The sequence below is a fragment of the Plecotus auritus genome, assembly GCF_963455305.1.
Source record: "Plecotus auritus genome assembly, chromosome: 5".
Classification (NCBI taxonomy): Eukaryota; Metazoa; Chordata; class Mammalia; order Chiroptera; family Vespertilionidae; genus Plecotus; species Plecotus auritus.
Window position 1 is genome coordinate 162987469 of NC_137776.1, and position 27396 is coordinate 163014864.

Here is a 27396-nt window from a genome sequence, read left to right on the forward strand (position 1 = left end):
ATTGTTGAGTTTTGAGAGTTCTTTACATATTCTGACTACGAATCATTAACCAGACATATGACACATATTTTGTCTACAAGTCTGTGATTTGTCTTCTCATTCTCCTAATGCAAACACATTTAGTTGCCATTTTATCTAGTTGCTTCTTAAGTACAATTGAAAGAAACACTATGATCAAAAGGACATCTTCCAAAAGTTCACTGACACCTCTTATCCTGGGTGAATCCGCAGGGAAATAACTACTGCCATCATTCAAGGGTCAGAAAAGGTAGGTTTTGCATTCAAAAAGCTTGACTCATAAAGTCTCAGGCCATTCCTTTTAATTTTTCCTCAGAAATAGAACTTGCCCACCTTCTCCCCGCTGCCCCCAACTTAAACACACTAATTTATAGCAATATCCTCATTCATGGACACAAAATCCATTGAAGGTGTTCTAATCCATTCACATAGCAAATAGGCACTTAACACGTAGACCATTTCTCCTTATTCAGCAAACCTGGCAGAAATTTTAGGTCTGAATTGAATCCTTTGGGAGTATTTCAACTAGCTTCTAATTACCTATATTACATTTTGTCATTATTAGGGCACTTCAACTTTTATTCTATTTTGTCCTTATTTCAATCAATTCTACCTTTTATACTTTGAGATTCTTTCATACCCTAAAAATACGTGCTTCTTTTACTCTGAGTCCCAGATTACCTTCTTAATGCTAGCCAGTGGTCCTCAAACTTTTTAAACAAGGGGCCAGTTCACTGTCCCTCAGACCATTGGAGGGCCGGACTATAGTTTAAAAAAAATAACAAAAAAAAAACTATGAACAAATTCCTATGCGCACTGCGGGCCTAGGACGAGTCGGCTGCTAAGCAGGACAGGCAGCGGCACCCGGTGGGCCGGATAAATGTCCTCGGCGGGCCGCATGTGGCCCACGGGCCGTAGTTTGAGGACCCCGGTGCTAGCCACTCAAATCCCAATTCCCTGGTAAATGATAACTGAAAAGCAATTTCACTGTCTCACAAAGCAAGCTCACTTTGTCTATTAAAAAGACATGTATGTTTTACTGAAATTGAGATTTTTACTGACATGTAGATGTGCTTTAGAGCAAGTCTTTCTACACAAAGTTTCTATAAACAATAGAAAACTTCTAGCATGAAGTCACAGAATGTTAAAAATATTAAAATTCAATAAACACAATTACCCCCTCCACAGCCCCAACCACGGAGAGGAGTAAGCAGCTATCAAGCTTGGAGGGAAACTTGCTGAAATGGCTTTCACAACTAACAGAAGCTCATGTACCACACCGCCCAACAAGAGGGTGTGGTGCAAGTCTGTGCTGCAAAATCAGCCATAGGGGACTCTGCCTTCTATTTCCCCAGTTCTGCTTCTTCCCAACCCTATCTTGACTGGGGGCCTGCACCAGCTGTCGATTCAGTCCACACTTCTCCCCTCAATCCTCACTGAAAGCCTTTGTTCAGTGGATTGGATCAATGATAAGCCTCTGGCTTTGTGCAGAACACATGGACACATACTTTACATGGTTTCTATATGGATTAAATCTGCCTATGGCCAGCAATGACCTCAGAGCTAGGGTCACTCATTCATGGTCCCTCGGCTTACAAGGCCAGTAACTAGCTATGTGACCTTGTGCAATTAACTTCTGTCTCAATATCCTTACCTATAGCAGGACTTTTAATAGCATCATTGGGGTGTTCTGGGGAGAGTTAATAAAACAATGCATATAAAGCACCTACCATATGGTAAGCACTATTTTGGTTTCTTCATCTTCCTTGACTTATTCTTTTTCCAAGTCCTTTTACACTTCTGTCCCCAGGTTCATGCTCTTACAAGAGTACCTTTAAATTTTTATAATCAGACCTGTTAGGTATCTCTCTTCTTACAACCAACCTACTAATGTTCATGACATCTATGATATGACATGGATGCACATTATATCAAACTCTACTCACTTTGCAATGAAGGGCATTATACAACCATAGCAAAGGCCAATGCCATTTAAAATAAGGAACTCAAGGGGTTGACATTGTTTTGAAGAAAGGCTATTTCAATTCATTCATCTAAAAGTTAAAGTGTGTGTGTGTGTGTGTGTGTGTGTGTGTGTGTGTGTGAAATATTATGTCTAAAGTCACCATAGGAGAATACATTACCAACAACAAGAAAGAAGAATTAAAAGTGCTCAAAATTCCCAAAATACTCATGCAAACATTAACTATGAAAGTCAAAATTCTTTCCTATTAGCTAAGAACTCATTGTTCTTCATTTCCTTTTTGCACAGATCAAAATATGTATGCAAGAGCAAGTAATGAAGTTTTCCAAATAGCAGTAGAGGCCCCAGGACTGGGACTGTCTGCTCATGATTAGCACTAGACATACATTTGCTAACTGAACCAAAGGGAACTGAATTAGTGCTATGAGGTATATTGTTACAGAATCAAAACTTTTGGTGACACCAGTCTCCTTTACATTCTGGATCAAGGGTACAAGTCTGCTGCCTATTTTACAGCAACCTTATTGCACCAGTGAGAAATGACAACATTAGACATGAAGGTACTTGTACTGACGTAAGAAACCAGTAAACTATATTCTGACTAAATGAATCTCTATTCCCTGTTAGATAAATTCTTGACCTAAATATCCATCTTTTTGGATATTTAAATTACTTTGTATTTCAAATTACTTTTTGGTCATATTTTTTCATTTTTTTCTTTATTTTCTTACTATATCCAAGAAAATCCTCTTAGAATGTTTTTAGTCCTATTCTCTTTAGACTCTCTATGGTAAAAGAAATATTCTATCCCAAAACAGCCTATTTCAACTCAGTTCACTGGACTGACATCCCCTTGGATTTGTTAGTAGTATGTTTTCAGCAATTACCTCTAAATGGAAGGTCGACTCACCTCCTAGGTTGCAACACACAGCAGACTGTTTTGCCTTGATCTTCTATTTGCAGCCTTTTGTACAAAATTTTCTATGAGGTTGATGAACTTCTGAAGGTGTTACCTTTGAGGAGCCAGTGTCACAGGACTTGTTGTCTGGAAAACATTGATGGCAAAGTTACTATTTCAAAATGGTTTTAAAACCTATACGGTACAACCAATATTGATTACAAAGGGAATGTATTTTGGTTCTGCTAGTTCAAAGTAAGAGGAAAATGAGTCTTTGAGAATCTGGAAGATTTCATTTGCCCTTCCAGCCCAGGTCAAAATATTGCCCCATTCTGAAGACCCAGGAAATTATCCAAAGAATCTTCTCCAGGCTCAGGAAGGCCATTTAAATATTTCTTGCTCTCAGGGACTTATGCAATTTTCTAAGCCATAACTTCAAATTGCTTCAGAGGAAAGATGTTCAAAACTTTTGAAAACTTCAAGAATAATCCCTAAAGACTTAATTATATTAGATCCATTACTGTATTTCAAATAACCAATCGGAAGTCTTGAAGATGCGTCTTATCCCATTCTCAGTCTATAATCAGATACTTGCTGGAATCCTCACTACAAACATATTTTAATGGCTTTGTCCAGACTTTTGTTTATGCTACCATACCTTATTGATAATATAGTAGAAAGACCTCATTTAGCTACATTAACTCTTGGTTATAAATAATAAGAATGAAAATAAAAAATTATAAGGTTCTAGGCATTGTTATAAGCATTTTTTATATATTGATATTTAATTTGAATTTGTTAAACTAGTGAGAGAAGACAAAAAGGGTTTTATTTTACAAAATAATCTGAAAATGATTGCATTTGATTCAAACTCAGAATTTGCATGTGTTTATGTGAATATGAGTAGCATGTTGAAATTCACAATAAATTCAGAAATGTTGGAACAATACAATGAAAATGTAGACGACACTGAGCTATTCAGTTTTCTTCTTGTAAATCTACAACCTAACTTGTAACTTAGTCCCACTCCATACTGTAGGAATCCCCAAAGAATTCACCTAAACAGATAGATGTCACCCAAATTAATTGGCATAAAATCACCATCTATCTAATTTAAACAATTAAAAGGAGCTCTCAGTCATATTCTATATCTATAAGCAGTGCTCTCCTTTTCTTGAACTGCTTCACTCACATAATGAATACAATTTTTTCACCACAAAACCACTAATCCAGGAAAAATAGAGTCTGACTAAAGGTCTAAAAATAATGGTGGAGGGCGGGGGGTGGATTATAGCACTGGACAGGAAACAAGTTAAAACTGGTGTTCAACATCATTGTTTCTGAAATTCAGTGACCTGCTCACAAGGCATTGACTCCTGGACATCTTTCTAAGCTTTCTTCTCAAGAACAAAGTTCTTTTCCCATTCCATCCTTCTCCCCAAGTCACAGGGGATCCTCAACATCCTATATCCAACATTACTTAAGAGAAACACCCAAATAAATCACATCAGAACGATGTTTCAAGGAATGAAATTTCTTTTAGTTTTATTGGCAGAGAAGAAAGTTAATACTTTTTTCAAATTATTTTATTAATGCTAGGAAATGGTAATAATTTTATAAAGCCAAATGAGGCCCCTCACCAATTTTTTTTTAAAAAAAGCTATAGTTGCCAAAACCGGTTTGGCTCAGTGGATAGAGGGTCAGCCTGCGGACTGAAAGGTCCCAGGTTCGATTCCGGTCAAGGGCACGTAACTTGGTTGCGGGCACATCCCCAGTAGGAGGTGTGCAGGAGGCAGCTAATCGATGTTTCTCTCTCATCGATGTTTCTAACTCTCTATCCCTCTTCCTTCCTCTCTGTAAAAAATCAATAAAATATATTTAAAAAAATAAAATAAAATAAAAATAAAAAAGCTATAGTTGTCTGTTATGACATCACCTAGGATGTAGAAAGTATCTTAATGGGCATGCTGTGCAACTCAGAACCAATGTGTAATCTCCAGGCCTAAAGAAGTTGCTTAAACAGTTTAAATTGAGATTTTCCTTTTTTTTTTTCTTTTTTTTTACTATGAGTTAACTTTTCTAACATAATTAGGTACCTTTTTAAATTATAGTTTTCTGTTATCCATATGTATCCACATTTATTTTTAGAAATTTGGAAATTTCAGAAAAAAATACCATAGTTAATTTTTTGGGGATATATCTTTCCAACCTCTATAATGCATGTTTCCTTGGTTTAGGTTTTGCGAACAATGCTGAACACTAGTTTTTGTTTTTCTTTTAGTTAAACATAAATATTTTTTATTAATATAAATTCTTCAAAAATATTATTTAATAGTTGTAAATGATTGATGTACTGTGATTTCATAATTCCCCATCATCAAAATAGACAAAATGGCAAGATTATCTAAAAGTGCAAGTTCTATGGGAAATAAATAAAAATTTGTTACATACTAGTCTTAAATTTTTTCATTTCCTTTATCCAAACAAATTATGGCACTCCATCTTATATAAGAAAACAAAGATGCAGGAAACATTTCAAAGGTATTCAACACAGTACCCTTTTGAAGAACAAAATGTTTAGAATTTATCAGTTCCTTCTTAAAGGAGTCACTCTAGCATTATGAGAGAAATACAAATAATGTCTTCTACTCAATTAATTAGATTTTTTTAAGCATCAAAGGAGATGGGTGGCTTCCTATAGAAATGTCAAAATAATTTCTAAACAGGATTAAACATTTTGGAGAAGTTAAAAGAGAAGAAATGGCATTGGACCTGATTCATACCTTCACCCAAACAGCTTCAGTGTAGACTCTAGACTACTGATACTTATTCAAGGCCTCTGTCAGAGATTTATACGCAGACTAACAACAGGTTGATTATGCTCCTGAGTAAATCAAATTCCAATCTCAAACTGAATAGGAGTATATCTTGGCCTATCCACTTCTTCCTGGTCTCTTTATAAGACTGCATAGTTTGGCACAGCTTGAATTGAATAAGAGTCCTCCTTTCCATACTCAATAGGATTATATACCTCCTTATAAACCGACTAAATGGTCTGAGCATTGTTTCCTCAAGAGCAGCATAAATTGTTGGCAAATAACTATCACAAGGCAAATCCTATATCACCTCCACAATCATTGTATTAAAATAGTAAGTAGTAACTCATCCATTAGATCAATTAATTTATTTATCTAGAGATAGAGTTTGTAGCTATGGCAGAATACCATGAGGATACAAAGCTGTTTTTAAAAGGACATTCTGTGATTCACTTACTCTAAACAGGAAAGTCATTTGCTAATATTTATTTTTTAATTCTGTTTTCAAATTGAAGACATTTGCTTCATGCATTTTTATGAAAAACTCTGGTGCTTTAGTTGACCAAAAATTCATTATTTTAAAAATATTGGCCCTAATTGAAAATTCAACAAGTCTAGTTACTTTCCTATGGACAACCTATATGCAATTTGGTTGCTTGTATATCTAAAATCGTGAAGAACATGAACCCATTTGCAATAAACTACACAGAAGTCTCACCTCCAAGTCTCACTAGAACATTCCATTTCACATTGTGTACTATCTAATTACTACTCTATACACAGGTAAAGCCGCAGTGGTGCTTTCCCAGGTTTTGAAGAGAGACAATCTAAGAGGCCTTGCTACTCTGTGTGCTCTGTGGCAAACGAGCCATCAGCATCACCCTGTAACATGTTCATAAATGCAGAACTCAGGATTCACCTCAGCCCTAGTTTATCAGAATCTGTATTTTTCAAAGACTCCCGATGTGGTTTATATATGCACTAAAGTTTGAGAGACACTCCTTGATTGAAAATCATCTGGAGAGATTTACGGGATGATGGCGGCGTAGGTAAATGCCTGTACTTGCCGCCTCCCACAACCACATCTAAATTACAACTAAAATACAGAACAACCATCATCCAGAACCGCTGGAAAGCTGACTGAATGGGAGTCCTACAACTAGAGAAGTAAAGAAGAAAGCACACACTGAGACTGGTAGAAGGTGCAGAGGCGTGGAACAGGCTGGTCCAACACCCACATGTGTGCCTTCTTAAAAAAAATATTTTTATTGATTTCAGAGAGAAAGGGAGAGGGAGAGAGAGATAGAAACATCAATGATGAGAGAGAATCATTGATTGGCTGCCTCCTGCATGCCCCCTACTGGGGATTGAGCCCACAACCTGGGCATGTGCCCTTGACCGGAATCTAACCTGGGACCCTTCAGTCCACAGGCCAACGCTCTATCCACTGAGCCAAACCAGCTAGGGCAATGTGTGGCTTTTTTAATCAGGAGGGAGATCATCTCTGCAGAGGCCACCTGGAGGAGTAAGGGGTCCCAGCCCCACACCAGACCCCCTAGCCCAGGGTCCCAGAGCTGGGAAAAGAAGTCCCTACAGGCAGTAAGAAGAACGGGCTGTAAAAACCAGTGCATAATGGGGCTCAGTGACACAAAGGCTGCTGGAGACCCAGCTGTTTCTCTTAAAAGGCAGGCACCACGAACTGAACTTACAAGCTCCCACTTCCTCTGAGCTTTAGCACTAGGGCGAGGTGCTAGGGAACACAGACACATATGAGGAGAAACTGGATTGTCTGGCATCATGGCAGGCACTCAGGGTGGCTAGCTCCCAGACAGAGGTGCTCTCAGGGATCATTGTTCCTATGCTGGCACCTCCCCAGATGCAGGGCTGACTGGCAGCTATTTCTGTTTGCTCCACCCTGGTGATTCCCTAAGACCCCACCTCATCCAATTTACAACTTCACCCAAGCTGTATGCAGCAGCTTTTGCATATGAATGGCCTTTCCTTGCTCAGGGTAAAATCTCTCAAACAAGCTAGCTGCAGCTGGATCAGGAAGCCCCAAACCTATCAATAAAAGGCCCAAAACCCAGCACCAGAACCAGCCTGCCTTGCTTCATAAGTGGGCCTCATCTGGGCACTTCCAAACCTGATACAAAGAGGAGGAATCTGCAGATCTCTCTGTATCTCCTGCTGGGTGGCCCCAGACAATGGCTGACTTTGCACCTCCCTGGAGACCCAAGAGCCAGTGTACCCAGTGGTCAATGTCAGACCATACCAGATTACAATTCTACACATCCATAAGTGACACACTCAAGGGGCAGACTCAGTGAGTACCAAAGCCCCACTGAAGCAAGTCCTGCTCCATAAGGGTGTCTCCTGCATAGCAGCTCTCCCACTGTAGTCGCAGCTGGTCCCCACAGACAATTGGCCTGGAGGTCAATTCCTCCCAGTGATACCAACAGCAATCAAGTCTCAACTACAACAGGACTGTGCTCACAGCCCACAAAGGGATGCACCTAGAGCTCCCAGTTCAGGTGACATGGGATGCTAAGCCACTGGGCTCTATAGAACACCTACTACACCAGGCCAGTCTACCAACTCAAGAAGACATAGTACCGGAAGCTAATTCTAGCATGTCATAAATGCAAGAAGTTTCATCAAAAGGTTGATGAAACTTGGGATTCAGCAGAGCTGGATCACATGTTATTGCCTGTTGGAAATGGCTGAGGGCATTTCCCTAAACCTGAAAAGGATGCATAAATGATTGCTTGCTGCCAGACAGCTGAGGGCATTTCAATCTATAAGTTATTGCCTCCTTGCTGGCCAAACACCTGAATAGCCAAAGGCAGTTCCCCCAATCTAATGATGCCTACTGTATACCAAACTTACCTTTGATATGTATATCTATTTTGCCTTAGGACAAATTGTGTTAATAAAGAGCAAGGGGTCCAGAGATTCAGGAGGACTTGGTTTCTTTAGCCAAGTCTCCTCTGGCTCCCCAAAATGCCTTCCAAAATTATGTTTTGTCTCTAGATTCCTGAACCCTTCTAGATGCTGGACAAGACTCCTGGCAACATAGCAGCTCTACCTAATACATAGAAACAAACACAGGGAAGCAGCCAAAATGCAGAAACAAGGAGGCATGTCGCAAATGAAAGAAATGGAAGAGAGCAGACTACTGGATATAGAGTTCAAAACCATGGTTATAAGGTTACTCGAGAATCTTCTAGAAAAAAAGTGAAAAAGGACCAGTTAGAAATTAAGCATACACTGACTGAAATAAAGAATAATATACAGAGATTCAATAGTGGAGTGGAGGATTCTGAGAAGCAAATCAACGATTTGAAATATGAGGGAGAAAAAGCACCCAACCAGAAGAGCAAAAATAAAAAAGAATACAAAAATATGAAGATAGTGTAAGGAGCCTCTGGGACAACTTCAAGCGTGCCAACATTCACATTATGGGGGTGCCAGAAGAAGAAAGCAAGCAAGATATTAAGGACCTGTTTGAAGAAATCATGACTGAAAACTTCCCATACCTGGTGAAAGAAATAGACTTACAAGTCCAGGAAGCACAGAGTCCCAAACAAGAGGAACCCAACGAGGACCACACCAAGACACATCATAATTAAAATGCCAAGGGCTAAAGACAAAGAGAGAATCTTAAAAGCAGCAAGAGAGAAGCAGTTAATTACCTACAAGGGAATGCCCATACGACTGTCAGCTGATTTCTCAACAGAAACTATGCAGGCCAGAAGGAAGTGACAAGAAATATTCAAAGTAATTAACAGCAAGGACCTACAACCAAGATTACTCTACCCAGCAAAGCTATCATTTAGAATTGAAGGTTAGGTAAAGAACTTCACAGACAAGAAAAAGCTAAAAAAGTTCATCACCACCAAACCAGTATTACATGAAATGTTGAAGGGTATTCTTTAAAAAGAAAAAGAGCCCTGGCCGGTTTGGCTCAGTGGATAGTGTGTCGGCCTGTGGACTCAAGGGTCCCAGGTTCAATTCTGGTCAAGGGCATGTACCTTGGCTGCGGGCACATCCCCAGTAGGGAGTGTTCAGGAGGCAGCTGATCTATGTTTCTAACTCTCTATCTCTATCCCTTCCCCTCTGTAAAAAATCAATAAAATATATTTAAAAAAATAAAATAAAAAAATAAATAAGAAAAAGATAAAAAATATGAACAACAAAATGGCAACAAATACATACCTATCAACAATTGAATCTAAAACTCAAAATAAACGAATAAAAAATCTAATGAACAGAATAAACTGGTGAATAAAATAGAATCAGAGGCATGGAAATGAAACAGACTGATGATTCTCAGAGGGAAGGGGGTTGAGGGGACGGGAAGAGATTAAACAAAGATCTTACATGCATATATGCATTACTTATGGACAAAGACAATAGGGTGGCGAAGGCCTGGGGTGGGCAGGAACCTGGTGGAGGGGGGCAATTGGGGGAGAAAAGAAGGACATTTGTAATAATCTCAACAATAAAGATTTAAAAAAAAAAAAACAGTAAAAAAAAATCTCTAGTATGCAATGCTTTCTTCCTTGTTGCATTATCCCTTCTTTCCCACTGTCCCCTTTCGTTTGTTTCTTAGAGATGGCCAAGCCCTTTCAGTTTATCCCATTTAAACTACTCCAAATCTACCCATTACTCTGTTCAGCCCAATAAAAACCTAACATATTATGAAAGCAAACAAAACATCCAGCTTATAAGGTAGAGGAAAGGATAAAGTTATTAATATCATTTAACATTTTTGTCCCCAATTTATGTGTCAGTCTGTATTCCTCAAGACTGTGTGCTTCTTGATCGTGTTTTGTTTTTGTTTCCATGTTTTTTAGGTTTTTGGTATCACCAATAGTTAGCACAATGCCTGAGATAAAATAGGTGTTCAGTAAATACTGGTTGATTGAATAATCGAAATAAGGAATAAATGACTGACTGAACAGAAAGCTCACATTCTATAGGAAATTCATGTGACTGAAAAAATACCTATCTGTAACACTCTAAACCAGCCGTGGGCAAACTACGGCCCGCGGGCCGGATCCAGCTGTTCTATCCGGTTCTCTTGCTCTCCCCTCTGCTCCTTTACTTTGAATTTATATTAGTTCACACAAACACTCCATCCATGCTTTTGTTCTGGCCCTCCGGTCCAGTTTAAGAACCCATTGTGGCCCTCGAGTCAAAAAGTTTGCCCACTCCTGCTCTAAACCCATTATCACCATGTTCTCAGAGAACTGTGCAACCGAGTTCTTTAGAAATTAAGTAATTTTTTGAGTCATTTATCAATAACAATGGTTTTCACTCAAACATGCCATGGTTCATCCCTATGAAAAATAGCTTCATTTTTCTACTCTTGTCTCTCTGTGACATGTACACAGGCCAGGCACCTGATGCCCTAAAGTCCTCACCCTTTCCCTCTAAATGATCAAAGATTATCCCCAATAAGAATCACTTAATGTTGAGTTCATATAGTACTCTGCCCCTTCACAAGGCACTTTCAACTTTCTTCCTAAAAAAGAGATGAGACTAGAAAACTAATGCATGTAGAGGATAAGAGGTTAAGTCAGTAAAATAGTATTTCCTTTTACATAATATTATAAAGTCCATCATTCCTGAACTAAATTCTGTTATCCGTGAGAAAGTAAATGGTTGGGATGAGAATCCTGTTAAGGTCGCTGAAGGAGGAATGCATGAGGCCAAAGTGGTGAGGGATTATAAATTTATTAGGTCATCTGGATACCAGATGGGCTAAGCCCCAAAATGGTGCCAACACCCAAAGATGGGGAGTCAGAGGTTTTTAAAGGACTCTAGGCGGGCTTTTTCTGGGTGGAGAATTCTCTGTGCAGGTCCGGATTCTAGGAAAGTCCAGAGGGAGAATAATTGTTTTAACAAGTGGAATGTCCATTGTGAAGTGGCCTAAAGGTCAGTTCCCAGGGGAGAGGGCATTGATTCAATTATTTGATCAGACCTAACAAATCCTTTTACCCACAAATTTCTGTACCTTTTCTCCTTAATCCAGTCATGAAGGGAAAAGATAGGCCCTAGATTTCTCTCACATTTAAATACCAGGAACAGAAAAATGAGTTTCAGGGATTAATGGTACCACCAACTCTTATTTTTGTTTTGGAACCTTCAGGTGAGAACGAGACCTGCATTCAGAGTAAAGGAATTTTTTAAATAGGATTCACGTTCCCTGTGTGGAGCATTTCTGACACAGTATATTCTTCACAGCTGCCTTCACATCTCTGTTCCTCAAACTATAGATGAGAGGATTGAGCATGGGTGTCACAACTCCATAGAAGAGAGAGATGATTTTGTCTGTGACATGTCCTTTGTCTGCACTGGAAGAGTCTTTAGCCTTGGGTTTTGCATACATGAAGAAGACGGTTCCATAGAATATAATCACCACTGTTAGGTGGGCAGAGCAGGTGGAGAAGGCTTTGCGCCTTCCCTCTGCAGAAGGAATCCTCAGGATGGTGCACATAATCAAAACATAAGAAACAAAAATGAAAAGTACTGGAACAACAAGAAAAATCATATAAGCAACAGCCATGCAAATAACGTTTATGGAGATATCAGCACAGGCCAATTTTAAGACAGCTAAGATTTCACAAGTGAAATGATTAATGACATTATTCCCACAGAAAGGAAGCTGCATGGCAAAAGAGGTTTGCAACACAGAATTGACACCCCCTGCAATCCAGGACCCAGCAACCATGGGTACATAGGAAGTCTTGCTCATAATGATGGGATATCTCAGAGGGAAGCATATAGCCACATAGCGGTCAAATGCCATCATGCTGAGAAGGACACACTCTGTGGATCCCAGAGCTAAGGAGAGAAACATTTGCACTCCACATCCAGAGAAGGAAATGGTTTTCTTTGAAGTTAAACTGCTGAGAAATAGGGGAATAGAAGAACTGGTATAGCAAATGTCCAAGAATGATAAGTTACTGAGGAAAAAGTACATGGGGGTGTGCAGGTGGGAGTCATAGACACTTACGATTATGATGACTCCATTTCCCAGCAGGATCACCAGGTACATACATAGGACCAAAACAAAGTAAATGGCCTCAAGCTCTGGGTAGCCAGAAAGCCCCAAGAGGACAAATTCTGTCACAGAAGATTGGTTGGTTTTCCCCATGTTAATGTTTTCTTTCACCAAAAGGAATTCTGCAGCAGCCAGAATGTACATGGACCTGTTAAAGCAGTGTCTGTAAGAGTTGTCTGCATCCTTAAGTGGCTTCCTTATGGATAATATGGACCTAAAATTGGATTAGTGGATAGGATAAGAATGTTACTATCGTCTAAGCTAAGATCAGTTAGACTTTTATACTTCATAAAAGAGGCTTTAGCTCAAAAAAAAAAAATCCTTGTTGAAGACGATTCAGAATGCACACAACCGGGTTAAATTATGTATCTCACTTACATTATGAATTTGAAATTATCTTGAATGCAGTTTTACTATAACATTTTGACCAAATCTAAAACATATAAAGTATTATTGGCCACCATTATATATATAAGTTTTTCCTCTACAATGAATATATTAGCCTTAACAAAAATCCCTATTCTTTAGCTACTAAAACAAAATAGTACATATAAATCCTGTTTCAATGGTAACAACCTCAGTTTAGAAGAGTTCTGTGATTAGGAGAAAAAACCAAAAAGATATATTTTTAGAAAAAGAACTTTTGGTACTTTATAATTTGAAGGAAATGTATACTTGCAATCTCTTAAGAACATTAATTACTGGCATTAGTGGTGTTTGTAAAAGAAAACATTTTTAGATAAAATTGTTATTCTTTGTCTTTTCCAGTACAAATTGGAACATCTATGTAACTATCCTATCTGATACACAAAATGAATGGCGAGTTGTTCTCAGAATAACTCTAGCACACATATCTCCGTCTAGAGCCAAACCATAAATAAATGTATAATCTAAGAATTTAAGTGACAGGGGATTTACTCTTTTACTTCCAAGTATGAGAAAATACATTTTATCTTCTCCTTGCACAGAAATCAGCTCCCTCCACTCTAACCACTGCCCTTCTGATCTTCCTCTCACTGCATGTTCAGACTACCCATAATAAAAAGGTTGAAGTCACTCAAAATATCATTCAGCATTAGCTATATAATTATTTGTATCCCACCTCACTGGAATATAGAGCATTTCTACATTAAAATGCCAGAAACAGAAGTCCTACTATTTTATGAGATTGTTAGTCTCATACGTTTCATCTCAATAAGTTCAGTAAGATAACTAAAGGAACTATCTGCTTTTCAGTTTTCATTAACATCAAGTATCTGTCATTGCTATTGCTAAAAAATAATAATAATTTACCAGTGACAAAATAGCACTGACTTCCAGTAACGATGAAAGGTGGGCTCTTTACATGCATTACACTCTGAGGCTCCTTTAAAGAACCAGCCAACAGAGTACCAGAGCAACCTAAAGTTTGTGCTGCTCTGCGGATGTTCCTGAATCCCAAAAGCAATTTAAAGTTCACAACGTGGACTGAATAGAATTTAGAAACTTTCTAGTACTTTTGGGATGAAATCCCTTGGAAGCAATTAAGACAAGGTTGCTAATACAATTTAATTGGAAGTGTAACTCACAAAACCAATAATTCTTCTGACTTTACACTGTCTGGGAAGAACCAAGTTAAAATGGCTACCTAGGTCAAATGGTTAAGATCTGGAAATTAAAATTGACTATATCTGATAGAGAGATGCGTTAGTAATCTGTGACACTTAAGTCAAAACGATGCTTTGTTCTTAATAAATTATCTGCTGATATCCTTTATTTTGACCTCTAAATCCTGGAGTCTCAGCGCCCATAAACTGTTATTACTGGTCACTCTAAAACAGCCATAATAGTATGCACAGTCATTTTAATTTTTCTCATTTATGTCCTCTGTTCAAATACAGGGTGGGGCAAAAGTAGGTTTACAGTTGTATGTGAAATAGAGTTTATTCTTGTATTATTTTTATTAATTATTATATTATTTTCCATACAAACAACTGTAAGCCCTACCACCCTGTATATACACAATACCCCAAAGTTATCCACCCTGTCCTTCAGTCATGCCCACACTGGCATGAGACACACAGAACAGACCACATCGACAATTGCCATGAGATGAGCAAACCATACTTTACTTCTGAACAGTACAAGAAGTTCCGATTGAAGTGGATAATTATGTCATGACTATCTTTGAAATCAATCATTATACATGAAGGTTATAAAATACTCTTCAGCATTAAACAATAAAAATCATCATGTATACTGTTAAAAAGAATAGAATAAAATTAGAAAACAGCACTCTTTTTTGTCAGTGGATAATAATCATAAAAAGTTGTTGAGCAAAAGATGCAACATAATCTTGAACAATATGAAAGCTATTTATGCCATGAAAAATGGTATTCTATGCTTCAACAAATCAAATTTGAAAACCAATTCTCAGAGTTCTTAACTTTATGCAAATACAGTTTCGGTATACTGGCTTGCAATGCAAATGTTGAACATGTTTTTTCATTAATGAATGTTCAGTGGACAAAGGAATTAAATAGTTTTGATGTGACCACAGTAAAGCTATATTACAATGCAAATGTAACTGCAAGAAGTTTTATAAGCAAATTATGTAAAACAAAATAATGTTAGAGTAGAACCAAATAATTATAGAAATATAATTAAAGAGGTACTTAATACAGATACTTAAAATTTATTTCCGATAAACAGCAAGTAATTTTTAGTACAAGTATTTCCTATGCAATAATTTTCTTGTATCCCAGTGTGCATATGCGAAGGCAATTAGAAATAATTCAAATTTAACTGAGCGTCATCTATTTTTATTTGCTAACCTGGCAAACCTAACTTCCTGTGACTGGGACTCACATGAAATCCAGTCCAAGCCTGGGTTGCCCACCTGTCATCATTGCCAGTTCTGGCCTTTCCTAGAACGAAGGTATCTAGGCAGTACTGTGAGACAGTACTATTTTTAGAATATTTAAATAAAAAAGAGGAGAAAATAGTTAGTGTATTTCTCTAAGCCACTCTGGTAGATACAGAATTATATTCTGTTGTCTCAAATGTACCTACTACCCACCACATAAATATGACTATAGCTTCAACCCTCTACCCCTTTCCAGGACAAATATGGTACGAAGAAACAATTAGGATGAACTTATTGAGACTCATGATTAATTACTGTGCTTCAACATTTCCAAGCCCTAGTCTATCATCTTATCTCCCTTCTGATTTCATTCATTCAGTGTTTAATAACTGAGATCATCTTGTTCCGGAGACTCTGTCTGCTTCTTCCCTAGATCCCATGCGTCACTTTAGTCCTCTGCCAGGTTCTACAGCCCATTACAAGAATGGCAAGCCAATGTCTAGGGTCTTACTATCTGGGATCAGCTCCCCTCCTGCAAACTGCCTGACTATACTTCAAACAGTTTGCCCTGGCTTCTGCCTTCACAATGCTCTCCCTCTTGCTGGGCCATGCATCAGTCCTCGCTTTCCCCTGGAGTGGCTGGCACACACTTCTCTGGCTCCCTAACTCCCAGGCCCCTCTGTATCTCTTACTTATATGGCATTCACATGCCATCTTCCTGTCCCTTTACGAGGCAGCTGGTACATCTGTCCATTTCAGTCTGTCTAAAGACAAATTAACAACATAATTAAGGACCAGACACTTAATTTGGCTCCAACCTCTTCTGTACCCTAAAATAATTTACTCAAATATGGTTATATTTTATCTAAATTGTGAACAAAATTTTAATTTCATAATAAGCCTAGAAAATTTAGTTTCATCACCTTGAAGTTAGATAAGAGCAATGTTTCATACATTTTTGTTGAACGAACACAGAACCTCATCTAGATCCTCAGGCTAAAGTTTATCAAAATGATAAATATTCACCATAATACAGTTACATTATGATCAGTATATTCACTCATTTCATCATAAGAGTCTCTCTCACAGACTCATGATCATTCTCTCACTTGCTTGTAGCATGTTCTCTAACAGGAGGGCTTTGTACCTGGCAGGAAAGAATCTAGAAAGACAAAGATTGTAGGGGTAGTCAAAGGCAAACAAGTAACTACCAATTAATCTATGATATAAAGAACAGAACCGGGACATCAAATTGTGATTAATTAGAATTTAAATGGTATATCCCAAAGCCAAGCAGTGAAAGGATCAGAGGTGTGATTTAAATTAAGAAAATTAAGAAAAACAACAACACAACAATTAATGTGATTATGTGGTTAATAGAAAGAGATGGAGGCATGGGAAAAAATACACAGGACAATCTAATGTAACTCAGTTCAAAGATAGGTCTCAGTAAGTAGGCTGTTTCTTTCTTATTAACTTTTAAATCTAATTAATCATTCAATAAAAAGGAGATATATCCCAGTTCTGAAAAGAGCAAACTAGCATAATCTGATTTCTTCCTCACTCAAACATGGAAATGCCATAGAAATAAGATTAAAAATGTATCAATCTGAAGAACAGGATCTGTTCTAAGAATAAAACAAAGTAATAGAAGTGAAAGTCATTTGCTACATCTACATTTTAAAAGATCAAAACTCCCTGAGTCTTGTCCTTTTCTAAACCTTGAAGGTGGCATGGACACAAATAGATGGAGAATTACTCAGCCGTGACCAGTTCTTTCTGGTAGGACTTTCCCAATACTCAGAGCTCCAACTTTTTCTGTTTGTGCTCTGCCGCAGCATGTTTGTGATAATCCTCCTGGGAAATAGCCTCCTCATTATCATCAGTATCCTAGATTCTTACCTTCCCACCCCCATGTGTTTCCTCCTTGGAAACCTCTCATTCTTACACATCTGTTAAACATCATCATCCATCTCCCCAGTGCTCATCATCTTTAGGGCCAAGAGAAAATCCAGCTCCTCCAGTGGCAGTGCTCTGCAGATGGCTGTCTCTCTTGGTTTGGGCTCCATTGAGGGTGTACTCCTGGGTGTGATGGCCTATGACTGGCATGTGGCCATCTGTATCCCACTGAGGTACCCCATCATCACAAACAGGGTGCTGTTTGTTGCACATGGCTGCATGGTCTTGGATCATAGGCTGTCTAAACTCCTTTGTGAAAACAGTCCTAACAATGTCATTGCCTTTCTGAGGGAATAACATCATTAACCATCTTACTTGTGAGATTCTGGCTCTTCCTAAACTCATATGTTCAGATATTTGCATGAATGTGCTTATTATGACAGTGGCAAGTATTGTTGTATTGATGATTCCTCTACTGTTAATTTTCATCTCCTATGTTTTCATCCTCTCTTCCATACTTAGAATTAATTCTGCTGAAGGAAGAAAAAAAGACTTTTCTACGTGTTCAGCCCACCTGACTGTAGTCATTTTATTCTATGGGTCAGTCCTTTTTATGTACATGAAGCCCTAGTCAACGAACTCAAAAGCATCTTGATGAAATCATTGGACTGTCTTATGGAGTGGGACCAGATCAAATCTTCTGTATTCACAGATGAAATCAAGGGAACTTATCTGCTTATAAAGTTCATATTATTTTCAAGACAGAATGCTCATTAAAATCTTCGGTATAGTGTCTTGTCTGAGATTTCTAACTGTATATAGTTCTGCCCAGGGTCCCATAAGGGCACATGGTTTTTCCTCAAGATGAATCTCTCTTCTCTCTGCGATCTCCTTTCTCCTCTCTTTCTCTCTCTTCCTCTTTTCTTTTCTCCATTTTCTCCTCCTTCTTGTCCTTTCCTCTCTTCCATCTACTTCCTTTCTCTCCCTTCTGTTTTTCTGTCTCCTTTTCTCAGTCACTGTGATTGAACATCTATTGTTTTATTTTCCAGCATCCCCTCTTGTGGTAAGATTGCATTTTTTTTCCTTTTGACAAACAGTTCCATTAGGTACATGTGGTATGGGGATGACCCTACACTCTGGAAATAGTGAAAAGCATGGAACAAAAGCTTAAGCAATTAAAGAAGCAAATCCCTCTGGTCACAGTGATTCATTTAGCATAGCAAGTGAGTCCTGCCAGGCTAATTAAACTCAACCCAAGAATGTTGTCTCTCAGAAAGAGATGAGAAGCATTCTTTCTACTATGGTTCCTAAACTTGTCCACAGTAAATGTGGAGTCAATCTTTACCAACCTGTGCGGAGAACCCGAGAGGCAAACGAGTACTGAATGATGGAGGGAGGGTGTGTCTGAGCCTGTTATTTTAACTCCTTGATCCAGCTGTGTCTAAAGTCAGAGTCACAATTATTCTTTTTAGTTACACTAAAGGCCCAGTGCACAAAATTCATGCATGGGGGGGTGGGGAGTGGTTCCTCAGCCAGACCTGCACCCACTCCATTCCGGGACCCCTCGGGGGATGTCCAACTGGCAGTCGGACATCCCTCTCACAATCCGGGACTGCTGGCTCCTAACCACTTGCCTGCCTGCCTGTCTGACTGCCCCTAACCACCTCTGCCTGCCAGCCTGATTGCCCCCAACTGCCCTCCCCTGCTGACCTGATTGCTCCCTAACTGCTCTCCTCTGCCGGCCTGATTGCCCCCTAACTGCTTGTTCCCCCATCGGCTTGATCGCCCCTAACTGCTTGCTCCCCTGATGGCCTGATCGCCCCTAACTGCTTGTTCTCCTGACGTCCTGATCACCCCTAACCACCTCTGCCTCAACCCCTGCCACAGTGGCTTTGTCCAGAAGGAGGTTGGATGTCCGGTTGATCCAGTCTAATTAGCATATTACCATTTTATTAGTATAGACTAGAAGCCCAATGCACGAAGATTTGTGCAAGAATGGGCCTTCCTTTCCCTGGCTGCTGGCACTGCCTTTCTGCTCTGGCCCTGGAGCCACCTTCCAGCCTTCCCACGCTGCCCAGAGGTTCTGAGTGGCTAGGGCAGTCCAAAACGCCTGTGTCGTCGCCATGGCAATGATGCAAGCTTCCTGCCCCCAACCTCGGCACCTGCATATGCAAATTAACCACCATCTTTGTTGGGTTAATTTGCATACTCACTCCTGATTGGCTGGTGGGCATTGGTCAATTAGCATGTTACTCTTTTATTAGGTAGATTAGGTAGATGAGTCAATAAAACACTAGTTTTGAGATGAATTTTCATCACTTATACTCAATCATATGGCCCTAACTAAAGTATTCCTTTGTGCCCTGCACCCCTCTCACATTTGAGGCAAAAACTAAAAACATGAGGATTTATTACCTAGGTGGTCTCAAGTTCTCTAGCCTTCCTTTAAGAACTAAATAATCTAATTTCTAAACTGCAGGTATTCCAGCCATCTCCCTAATAACTTCTGAAGAGTGTTAACATTTTCCTAGTTTTTGGTGTGCATGGGTATATTTTTTTACGCCACACTACTGTTCTGAATTTTCCCTCTCTGGTAATGTTGTATACTCTGTGTGGCATAAGCTCTCAACAGTACCTTTTATCCACAAACAGTACCTTTTATCCACATTAAGTCTCCTACATATCCACATTCAAAATGCCACTCTGTGTAATAACTTTAGTTAGGCTTGTGAAAATAAGATAGAGAAATTATTATCAGTAAGAAAAATAAACCAATATTAAATATTACTGTTCTTGATATCTTTTAGCCATCCCCATACACAGGGTCCCCCTTAAGTCCATTTTCCTCTTTAGCTCCTGTTCTGCTACAAGATTGATAGTGTCTATTCATTTACTTCTTCCATAAAAATCAGCACTTCTCCCAGTAAAAAAGAACATATACCTGACTCAAAGCACTCCTCAACATAGTCCTTCCCCAAGTAAAGAGTGAATTTACCCCCAAAACAGACTGCAGCTTCTACTCTTAGAGCTACAAGAAAGAAATTCAGGGAGTTTTAAAAGTTTGTAATAGATCAGGCAGAGTCCAACAAACCCAGTTATACATACATGTAATAACTTAACTTGTTGGGCTTATAACTTGACACTGATTAAAATAAAAAATTAGCCCAGCTGGTGTGGCTAAATCGTTGAACGTCAACCTATGAACCAGGAGTTCTTGGCTTGATTCCCAGTCAGGGCATATGCCAGGTTACGGATTAGATCCCCAGTGGCGGGGGGGGGGGGGGGGGGTGGCATGCAGGAGGCAGCCAATCAATGATTCTCTCTCATCACTGATGTTTCTATCTCTCTCTCTCTCCCTCTTCCTTCCTCTCTGAAATCAATAAAACTGTATTTTTTTAAAAAAGATTTACTCTCTTAGCAACTTTAAAAGAAACAATACAAGAAACCAAGATGGCGGCATAAGGTATACACCTGTACGTGCTGCTTCTCACAACCACACCAAAACTACAACTAAAACACAAAACGACTATCACCCAGAACCACAGGAAAGCTGGCTGAGTAGAAGTTCTACAACTAGAAGGAAAGAAAAAAGTGCATTGAGACCGGGTAGGACGTGCAGAGGCGCAGAAAAGCAGAGGTAAGGAGGCGTGCGGATCAGGCTGGCGACTGGGTGTGCTGTTTTTTTCAATCGGGAAGGAGATACAAGCTCCCAACTACTCTGAACTCCAGTTTCTGGTGAGACTCTGGGGACCCAGACTTCTACGAGGAGAAGCTGGTCAGGTCGGAAAGTGAGGGTGGCTTTCTTGCAGAGGTGCTTGCAGGAATCATTGTTTACTGCGCTGGGGCACGGGACACAGAGACACAGAGACAGCTGACTGGCAGCCATCGCTGTTTACTACACCCTGGTGATTCCCTGAGACCCAGCCCCACCCAATTTACAAACCTACCCAAACTGTGTGCAGCGCCTTTTGCATATGAATGGCCTGCTCTTTCGCAGCTTAACCTAACAAACTGCAGCTGGGTCAGACAGCTCCAAAACTTCCAAACCCCTAACAAAGAGAAGAAATCTGCAGATCTCCCTGTAGCTCCTGCTGGGTGGCCTCAGGCAGTAGCTGACTTGCACTTCCTTGGAGATCCAGGAGCCAGTGTACCTAGTGGTCAGCAAGAGATGATACCAGATTTCAATTCCTCACATCCATAAGTGACACATTCAAGAGGCAGACTCAGTGAGCACCAAAGCCCCAATGAAGCAAGTCCTGCCCCATAAGAGTGTCTCCAGCACAGCAGTTCTTCCATTATAGACACAGCGGGTCCTCACAGCCAATTGGCCTGGAGGTCAATTCCTCCCAGGGACACCAACAACAATCAAGGCTTAACTACAACAAGGCTGTGCACACAGCCCACAAAGGGGTGCACCAAGAGTGTCCACCTCAGGTGATTGGGGAGGCTGAGCCACTGGGCCCTATAGGTCACCTACCACACAAAGCCACTCCATCAACAAAGGGAATCAATCAAAATGCGGAGACAAAGAAACATGTCACGAATGAAAGAAATGGAGGAAAGCAAACTACTGGATAGTAGTTCAAAACCACAGTTATAAGGTTACTCAAGAATCTTCTAGAAACCTCCGAGAAACTTAGTGAGACCTTCAAGGATCTTAATGAGAATGCCAAAAAAATGGAAAAGGACCAGTCAGAAATTAAGCATATACTAACTGAAATAAAGAATAATATACAGAAATTCAACAGTAGACTAGAGGACCCCAAGAATCAAACCAAAGATTTGAAATATGAGGAAGCAAAACACACTCAGCCGGAAAAGCAAAAAGAAAAAAGAATCCAAAAATATGAAGATAGTGTAAGGAGCCTCTGGGACAACTTCAAGAGTACCAACATCCGAATTATGGGGTGCCAGAAGAAGAGAGAGAGCAAAATATTGAAAACCTATTAGAAGAAATAATGACAGAAAACTTTCCCTACCTGGTGAAAGAAATAGACTTACAAGTCCAGGAAGTGCAGAGAACCCCAAACAAGAGGAATCCAAAGAGGACCACACCAAGACACATCATAATTAAAATGCCAAGGGCAAAAGACAAAGAGAGAATCTTGAAAGCAGCAAGAGAAAAACAGTTACCTACAAGGGAGTACCCATATGACTGTCAGCTGATTTCTCAACAGAAACTATGCAGGCCAGAAGGAAGTGGCAAGAAATATTCAAAGTGATGAACAGCAAGAACCTGCAACCAAGATTACCCTACCCAGCAAAGCTATCATTTAGAATTGAAGGTCAGATAAAGAGCTTCACAGACAAGAAAAAGCTAAAGGAGTTCATCACCACCAAACCAGTATTATATGAAATGCTGAAGGGTATTCTTTAAGAAGAGGAAGAAGAAAAAAAAGGTAAAGTTAAAAATTATGAACAACAAAGTGACAACAAATACATATCTATCAACAAGTGAATCTAAAAATCAAGTGAATAAAAAATCTGATGAACAGAATAAACTGGTGAATATAATAGAATCAGGGGCATAGAAAGGGAGTGGACTCGCAATTTTCAGGGGAGAAAGGGGTGTGAGGGGTGAGGGAAGAGATTGGACATAAATCTTACACCTATGGATGAGGACAGTGGCGGGGGTTAAGGGCATGGGCGGGGCGGGGAGGAATTGGGTGGAGGGGAGCTATGGAGGGGAAAAAGAGGAACATCTGTAATAATCTGAACAATAAAATTTCCAAAAAAATATTTTTTAAATAAATAAATAAAATTACAAAAAGAAACAATACAGCATAGTCACTGTGGGAGATCAGTACGAGTCATCCTGGATTACAGGAGAACAATTAAAATAAATATGCAAACTCTAACTATTCATTCTGTTACCCTGTAGCAGTCACTTAGCTTCTGTGAGCTTCTTTTTTGTTTTTGTTTTAATCTGTAAAATGGAAATATCAACTTCATAAAGTGAATGAAAGAGAATAAGAAAGGACTAAGTAAAAGACATATCCATCACTTCTCCTACATTATATCAGACATATTAGAATCTGCGGTTATTTTGTCTGTGAAACAGGCATCATTCACGTTCTGAGAGAAAGAGCAATAGGAACGGGATTTATGATTTGAGAATTTTAAGTAAATATTTACTAAAAACCTCTTTAAATGAGAGTACAGCTACGTAGGATTGAAGAAAAACTCAACATAGCAAATAAGGGCCTAACTCTCATTAAGGAAGTAATCATAAAAAATACTCTAGTAACATGAATCTATCAACATTCCTCTTCGAAAAAACTTACAGGCTCAGGACCAATGAATATTCAATAAAAAATACTACGAAATGGGATTTTTACTGTAAAAGAGACAGCCTGTAACGTTATGACTTTTCATTATTTTCAATTTTTATTTTGGGCTGAATGGGAGCATCAGATGGCTCCAGGGGAGTTGGAAAATTGGGATTTATAATTTTTAATGTCCAGTGTCTTTATATAAGAAAACCAGCTCGAGTATGAAGCCTATTTTTCAGAGTACTATTAAGCTATCTTGAGACATAAACTTAGAATGTTTTTCAGATGGAATTTTAATCTGAGTAGTGCTGATTTCCATAAACTATGTGTCTGTCAGCCTTCATAAGACATAGAGGGACATTTGAACTTAAATCATAAAGTGTGTTGGGGAAAATCCTAGGCGATATCCTGAAGGACCTAACGACAGGCAAAAGAGACCCACTGTGTTTGGACACAGCCTACAAGCCCCTTACATTAATGCTCTGGTCCTCAATACAATATTGAGGATAAATGAAGCAACAAAGTATAAAGATGCTGCAAAAGGAATCAATGATGGCCAAGGAAACCTAAACAAATGAAAAAGTGAATTGATAGGTCAGCTGCTGGGTATCTGGGACAACATGTGCAGGTGAAGAGAGCACTGGATAATAGTGTTCACTTCACAGAGGAACTCATGGAAAAAAAGTTACAAACTAAGTGTACCAGTGCTTAAAGCTAAATAATGTCTAAACCTATACCTACAAAAGAAACCAGATATTTAGTAACACAAATATAAAACAGGTAGCACAGGCCCAGAAATACTTCTCCCGAACTCCAATTGCAAGGAATAAGAATTATTCAAAACAATAGACTTACAAAGCCTATTTGGGGAAATGATTCCATTTATTCATGAGAAGTTTTAAAATATCACTAGCTCTAAATTTATTTTCAAATGCAAAACATAAGAAAAACCGGTTACTATAGGATAACTAAAAGGAGATATCATGAGCACACATTAAACTCATATGTTCGCGAGTTTTAATAATAAAAACAATTTGATTTGTTGATAGAAGCGTTAAATAAATTCTGCTATACTTAATATTGAGCTCCTCACAAACCTTCCCTGCTATTTATTCTAGTAAGGCTTGCAGCAAAGAGGCTGATACAGAAATATTACAACATGATGACAAGCTCAAGAAGCCTCCAGTCTTTTTTCCTTCCCCACAGCATTTAATTCAATATTCATTACACAACAGGAACTTCCACAAATACTCATCTCTATGAGAATGAAACTGTTTTAGGATTATTGATTGAAAACAATTATTTTTTATTACCAATTACTTTATTAAAACCCAGCTGGTGTGACTCAGTGTTTGAGCATCGACCTATGAACCAGGAGGTCACGGTTTGATTCCCGGTCAGGGCATATGCCTGGGTTGTGGGCTCGATCCCCAATGGGGTGTGCAGGAGGCAGCCAATGAATGATTCTCCCTCATCATTGATGTTTCTATCTCTCTCCCTCTCGCTTCCTCTCTGAAATCAATAAAAATATTTTAAAATTATTTTATTAGTAGCAAAAAGAAACAAATCCATAAACATTACAATAATTCGCCTTTACTCAAATGTTTCCAATATGCACAAAAGGAACTGTAAGCTAACTCCACTCTAAATAACTAAAGGTTCAGTTACAGGAACTCAAAAACAACAAAAATGGACCTCTGCACAATTTCAAACCTAATTAAGGAAAAACTAATCTATACCACCATCTAGTGGCCTCAGAATATAGCAGTAAGAAAGCACTTACCCAGGGATGTATCACCAAAATACAAGCTTCTGGAGTTTACACGCAGAGCAACTGGCCTCCTACTCAGTTGGGCTAGCACTGGATCCACCTCCCCTGCTTTCTTCTGCAGATTTGCACGAGCCTGACTTACGAACAAAACCAAAGAGGAACACCATTAAGATGAGTGTTGCCTTTGCCCACATCACATAATTTCTTCCACCCTTTAACTGACACCGATGTGTTATGTGAGGTATAAAAAGGCATCTTTACATTCATCAAACCAAATGGACAATAATAATAAATTTGTCAGAAAAACCTCACCCACTGTAATTAAGGGTATAAGTATATATAAGACAATTTGGCACTATTTAGTGAAGATAAATATGTACATATTTATGACGCAGCAAGTCCACTCCTGGGTATATATGCTAGAACAGTGTTTGGTAACCTCCAGTACACAGATCCCCAAGGATAGAATTCAGAGTGTCTGGAAACTTGGATGGAAAAAAGTTGCATCTTTATTGTCACCAACTTCTAACTGAAAATAAGCATTTCCTTTGAATATGAAATATAAGCAATAAATCACAATATTATTAATAGGACCTGTGACTTTGTGGCCAGTAAATTACATAGATATTGTCAAATTCCATTTAGTGTTGTTGCAAATATCTAAAATTATTATAGCTGTTAAGTGTAACGATAGATCTTGTTTTTTAGTACCTTAATAAAGAAGCATGTCTATTTTTCTTTGTAAAGAATCATTTAGTTGTATATTTTGATGATTCTAGGTCAATATAATCTGTATTCTTTGTAACCCTATGTATTTGTTAACTATATAAAACTATTAGGGTTCCATAGACTCACAAAATTTCAAAAGGGTTTATGGCATACAAAAAAGGTTAATGGAAACAATAAATATCTATTTAAAAATTCAAAATATCTTTGTCGATAGTAGTCAAATGGACAAATAAAGATATATACATACAATGAAATTGCATACAGCAGAGAAATGTTTTAATTTCTGTGACTGCATCAAAATAAGTGACTTTCAAATTTTACACCTATGGACGAGGACAATGGCGGGGGGGCGGTAAGGCCATGGGGTGGGGTGGAAACCAGGTGGAGGGGAGCTATGGGGGGAAAAAAGAGGAACAACTGTAATAATCTGAACAATAAAGATCTATTTAAAAAAATAAGTGACTTTAAAAAACCTTATGTCAAAGCTAAAAATCAAGTGACAGAATAATAGTCTGATTCCATTTATAGAAAGTTCTAAAATAGGCAAACCAAAACAATATATTATTTATAGTTATATACAAATATAGTGGAATTTTTTAAAAAATTAATGAAATTATTAACATAAAATTTGGAGCCATGATTACTTGAGAGAGATTAGGAAGGGTATTGTAGGGAGGAGAATGTGACCAGAAAGAAACATGTATTGGATTTCTAAGTTACTGACAATATTTTTCTTAAGCTTGGTGGCAGGGGCACAAGCATTCACTTTATTCTTTTTCTTAAAAGTGTACAGATATATTATTTGTATTTTTTCACCCATGATACATGTTTCTTGTTACTTACCTCCTTAGATAGGCAACCTCAGTCCACGCAATCTAGCTTTGGACTACCTGTCCTTTGGACCAGTTGTCAGAAATTTAGGATATACACAATAATTTTCAAAATGCTTCCTCTAGGTGTCTTCCAGGCAGTTTAGGGATTTTAAATTTTTTTATTTTACTTATTTATTTTGCCACAGAAAAACATTCCTTTTTAAATGCTGTTTAGAGGCAATTTTCCACCACAAACCCCAATGTACCATCTAGCAACAGTGAA

At 38.6% G+C, this 27396-nt stretch overlaps 1 protein-coding gene, 1 long non-coding RNA gene and 1 pseudogene across 4 annotated transcripts in view; 1 reads left to right on the forward strand and 2 right to left on the reverse strand.

Moving 5' to 3' along the window:
• Positions 1-2731: 2731 nt before the first annotated feature.
• The window catches only part of LOC308248025, a 28506-nt gene continuing 3841 nt past the window's right edge, over positions 2732-27396 (reverse strand). Inside the window, exons 3-4 of one of the 2 annotated variants that reach the window (XR_013960592.1) lie at positions 25585-25705; positions 2732-3047 (exon numbers count right to left, since the gene is read on the reverse strand). This is a non-coding gene — a long non-coding RNA (uncharacterized lncRNA). Of the gene's footprint in view, positions 3048-25584; positions 25710-27396 lie in introns of both variants that reach the window. The other variant, XR_013960593.1, reaches the window with a different exon arrangement.
• On the reverse strand, positions 11919-12878 carry LOC308248020 (olfactory receptor 13C7-like; the record flags this gene model as incomplete). Its single annotated transcript, XM_080667935.1, has 1 exon — positions 11919-12878. One exon carries the CDS (start codon positions 12876-12878, stop codon positions 11919-11921), a length of 960 nt encoding a protein of 319 aa, XP_080524061.1.
• LOC308249560 (olfactory receptor 13D1-like) lies at positions 17378-18245 on the forward strand (annotated as a pseudogene). Its single transcript has one exon. The product of its transcript is annotated as an olfactory receptor 13D1-like (transcript).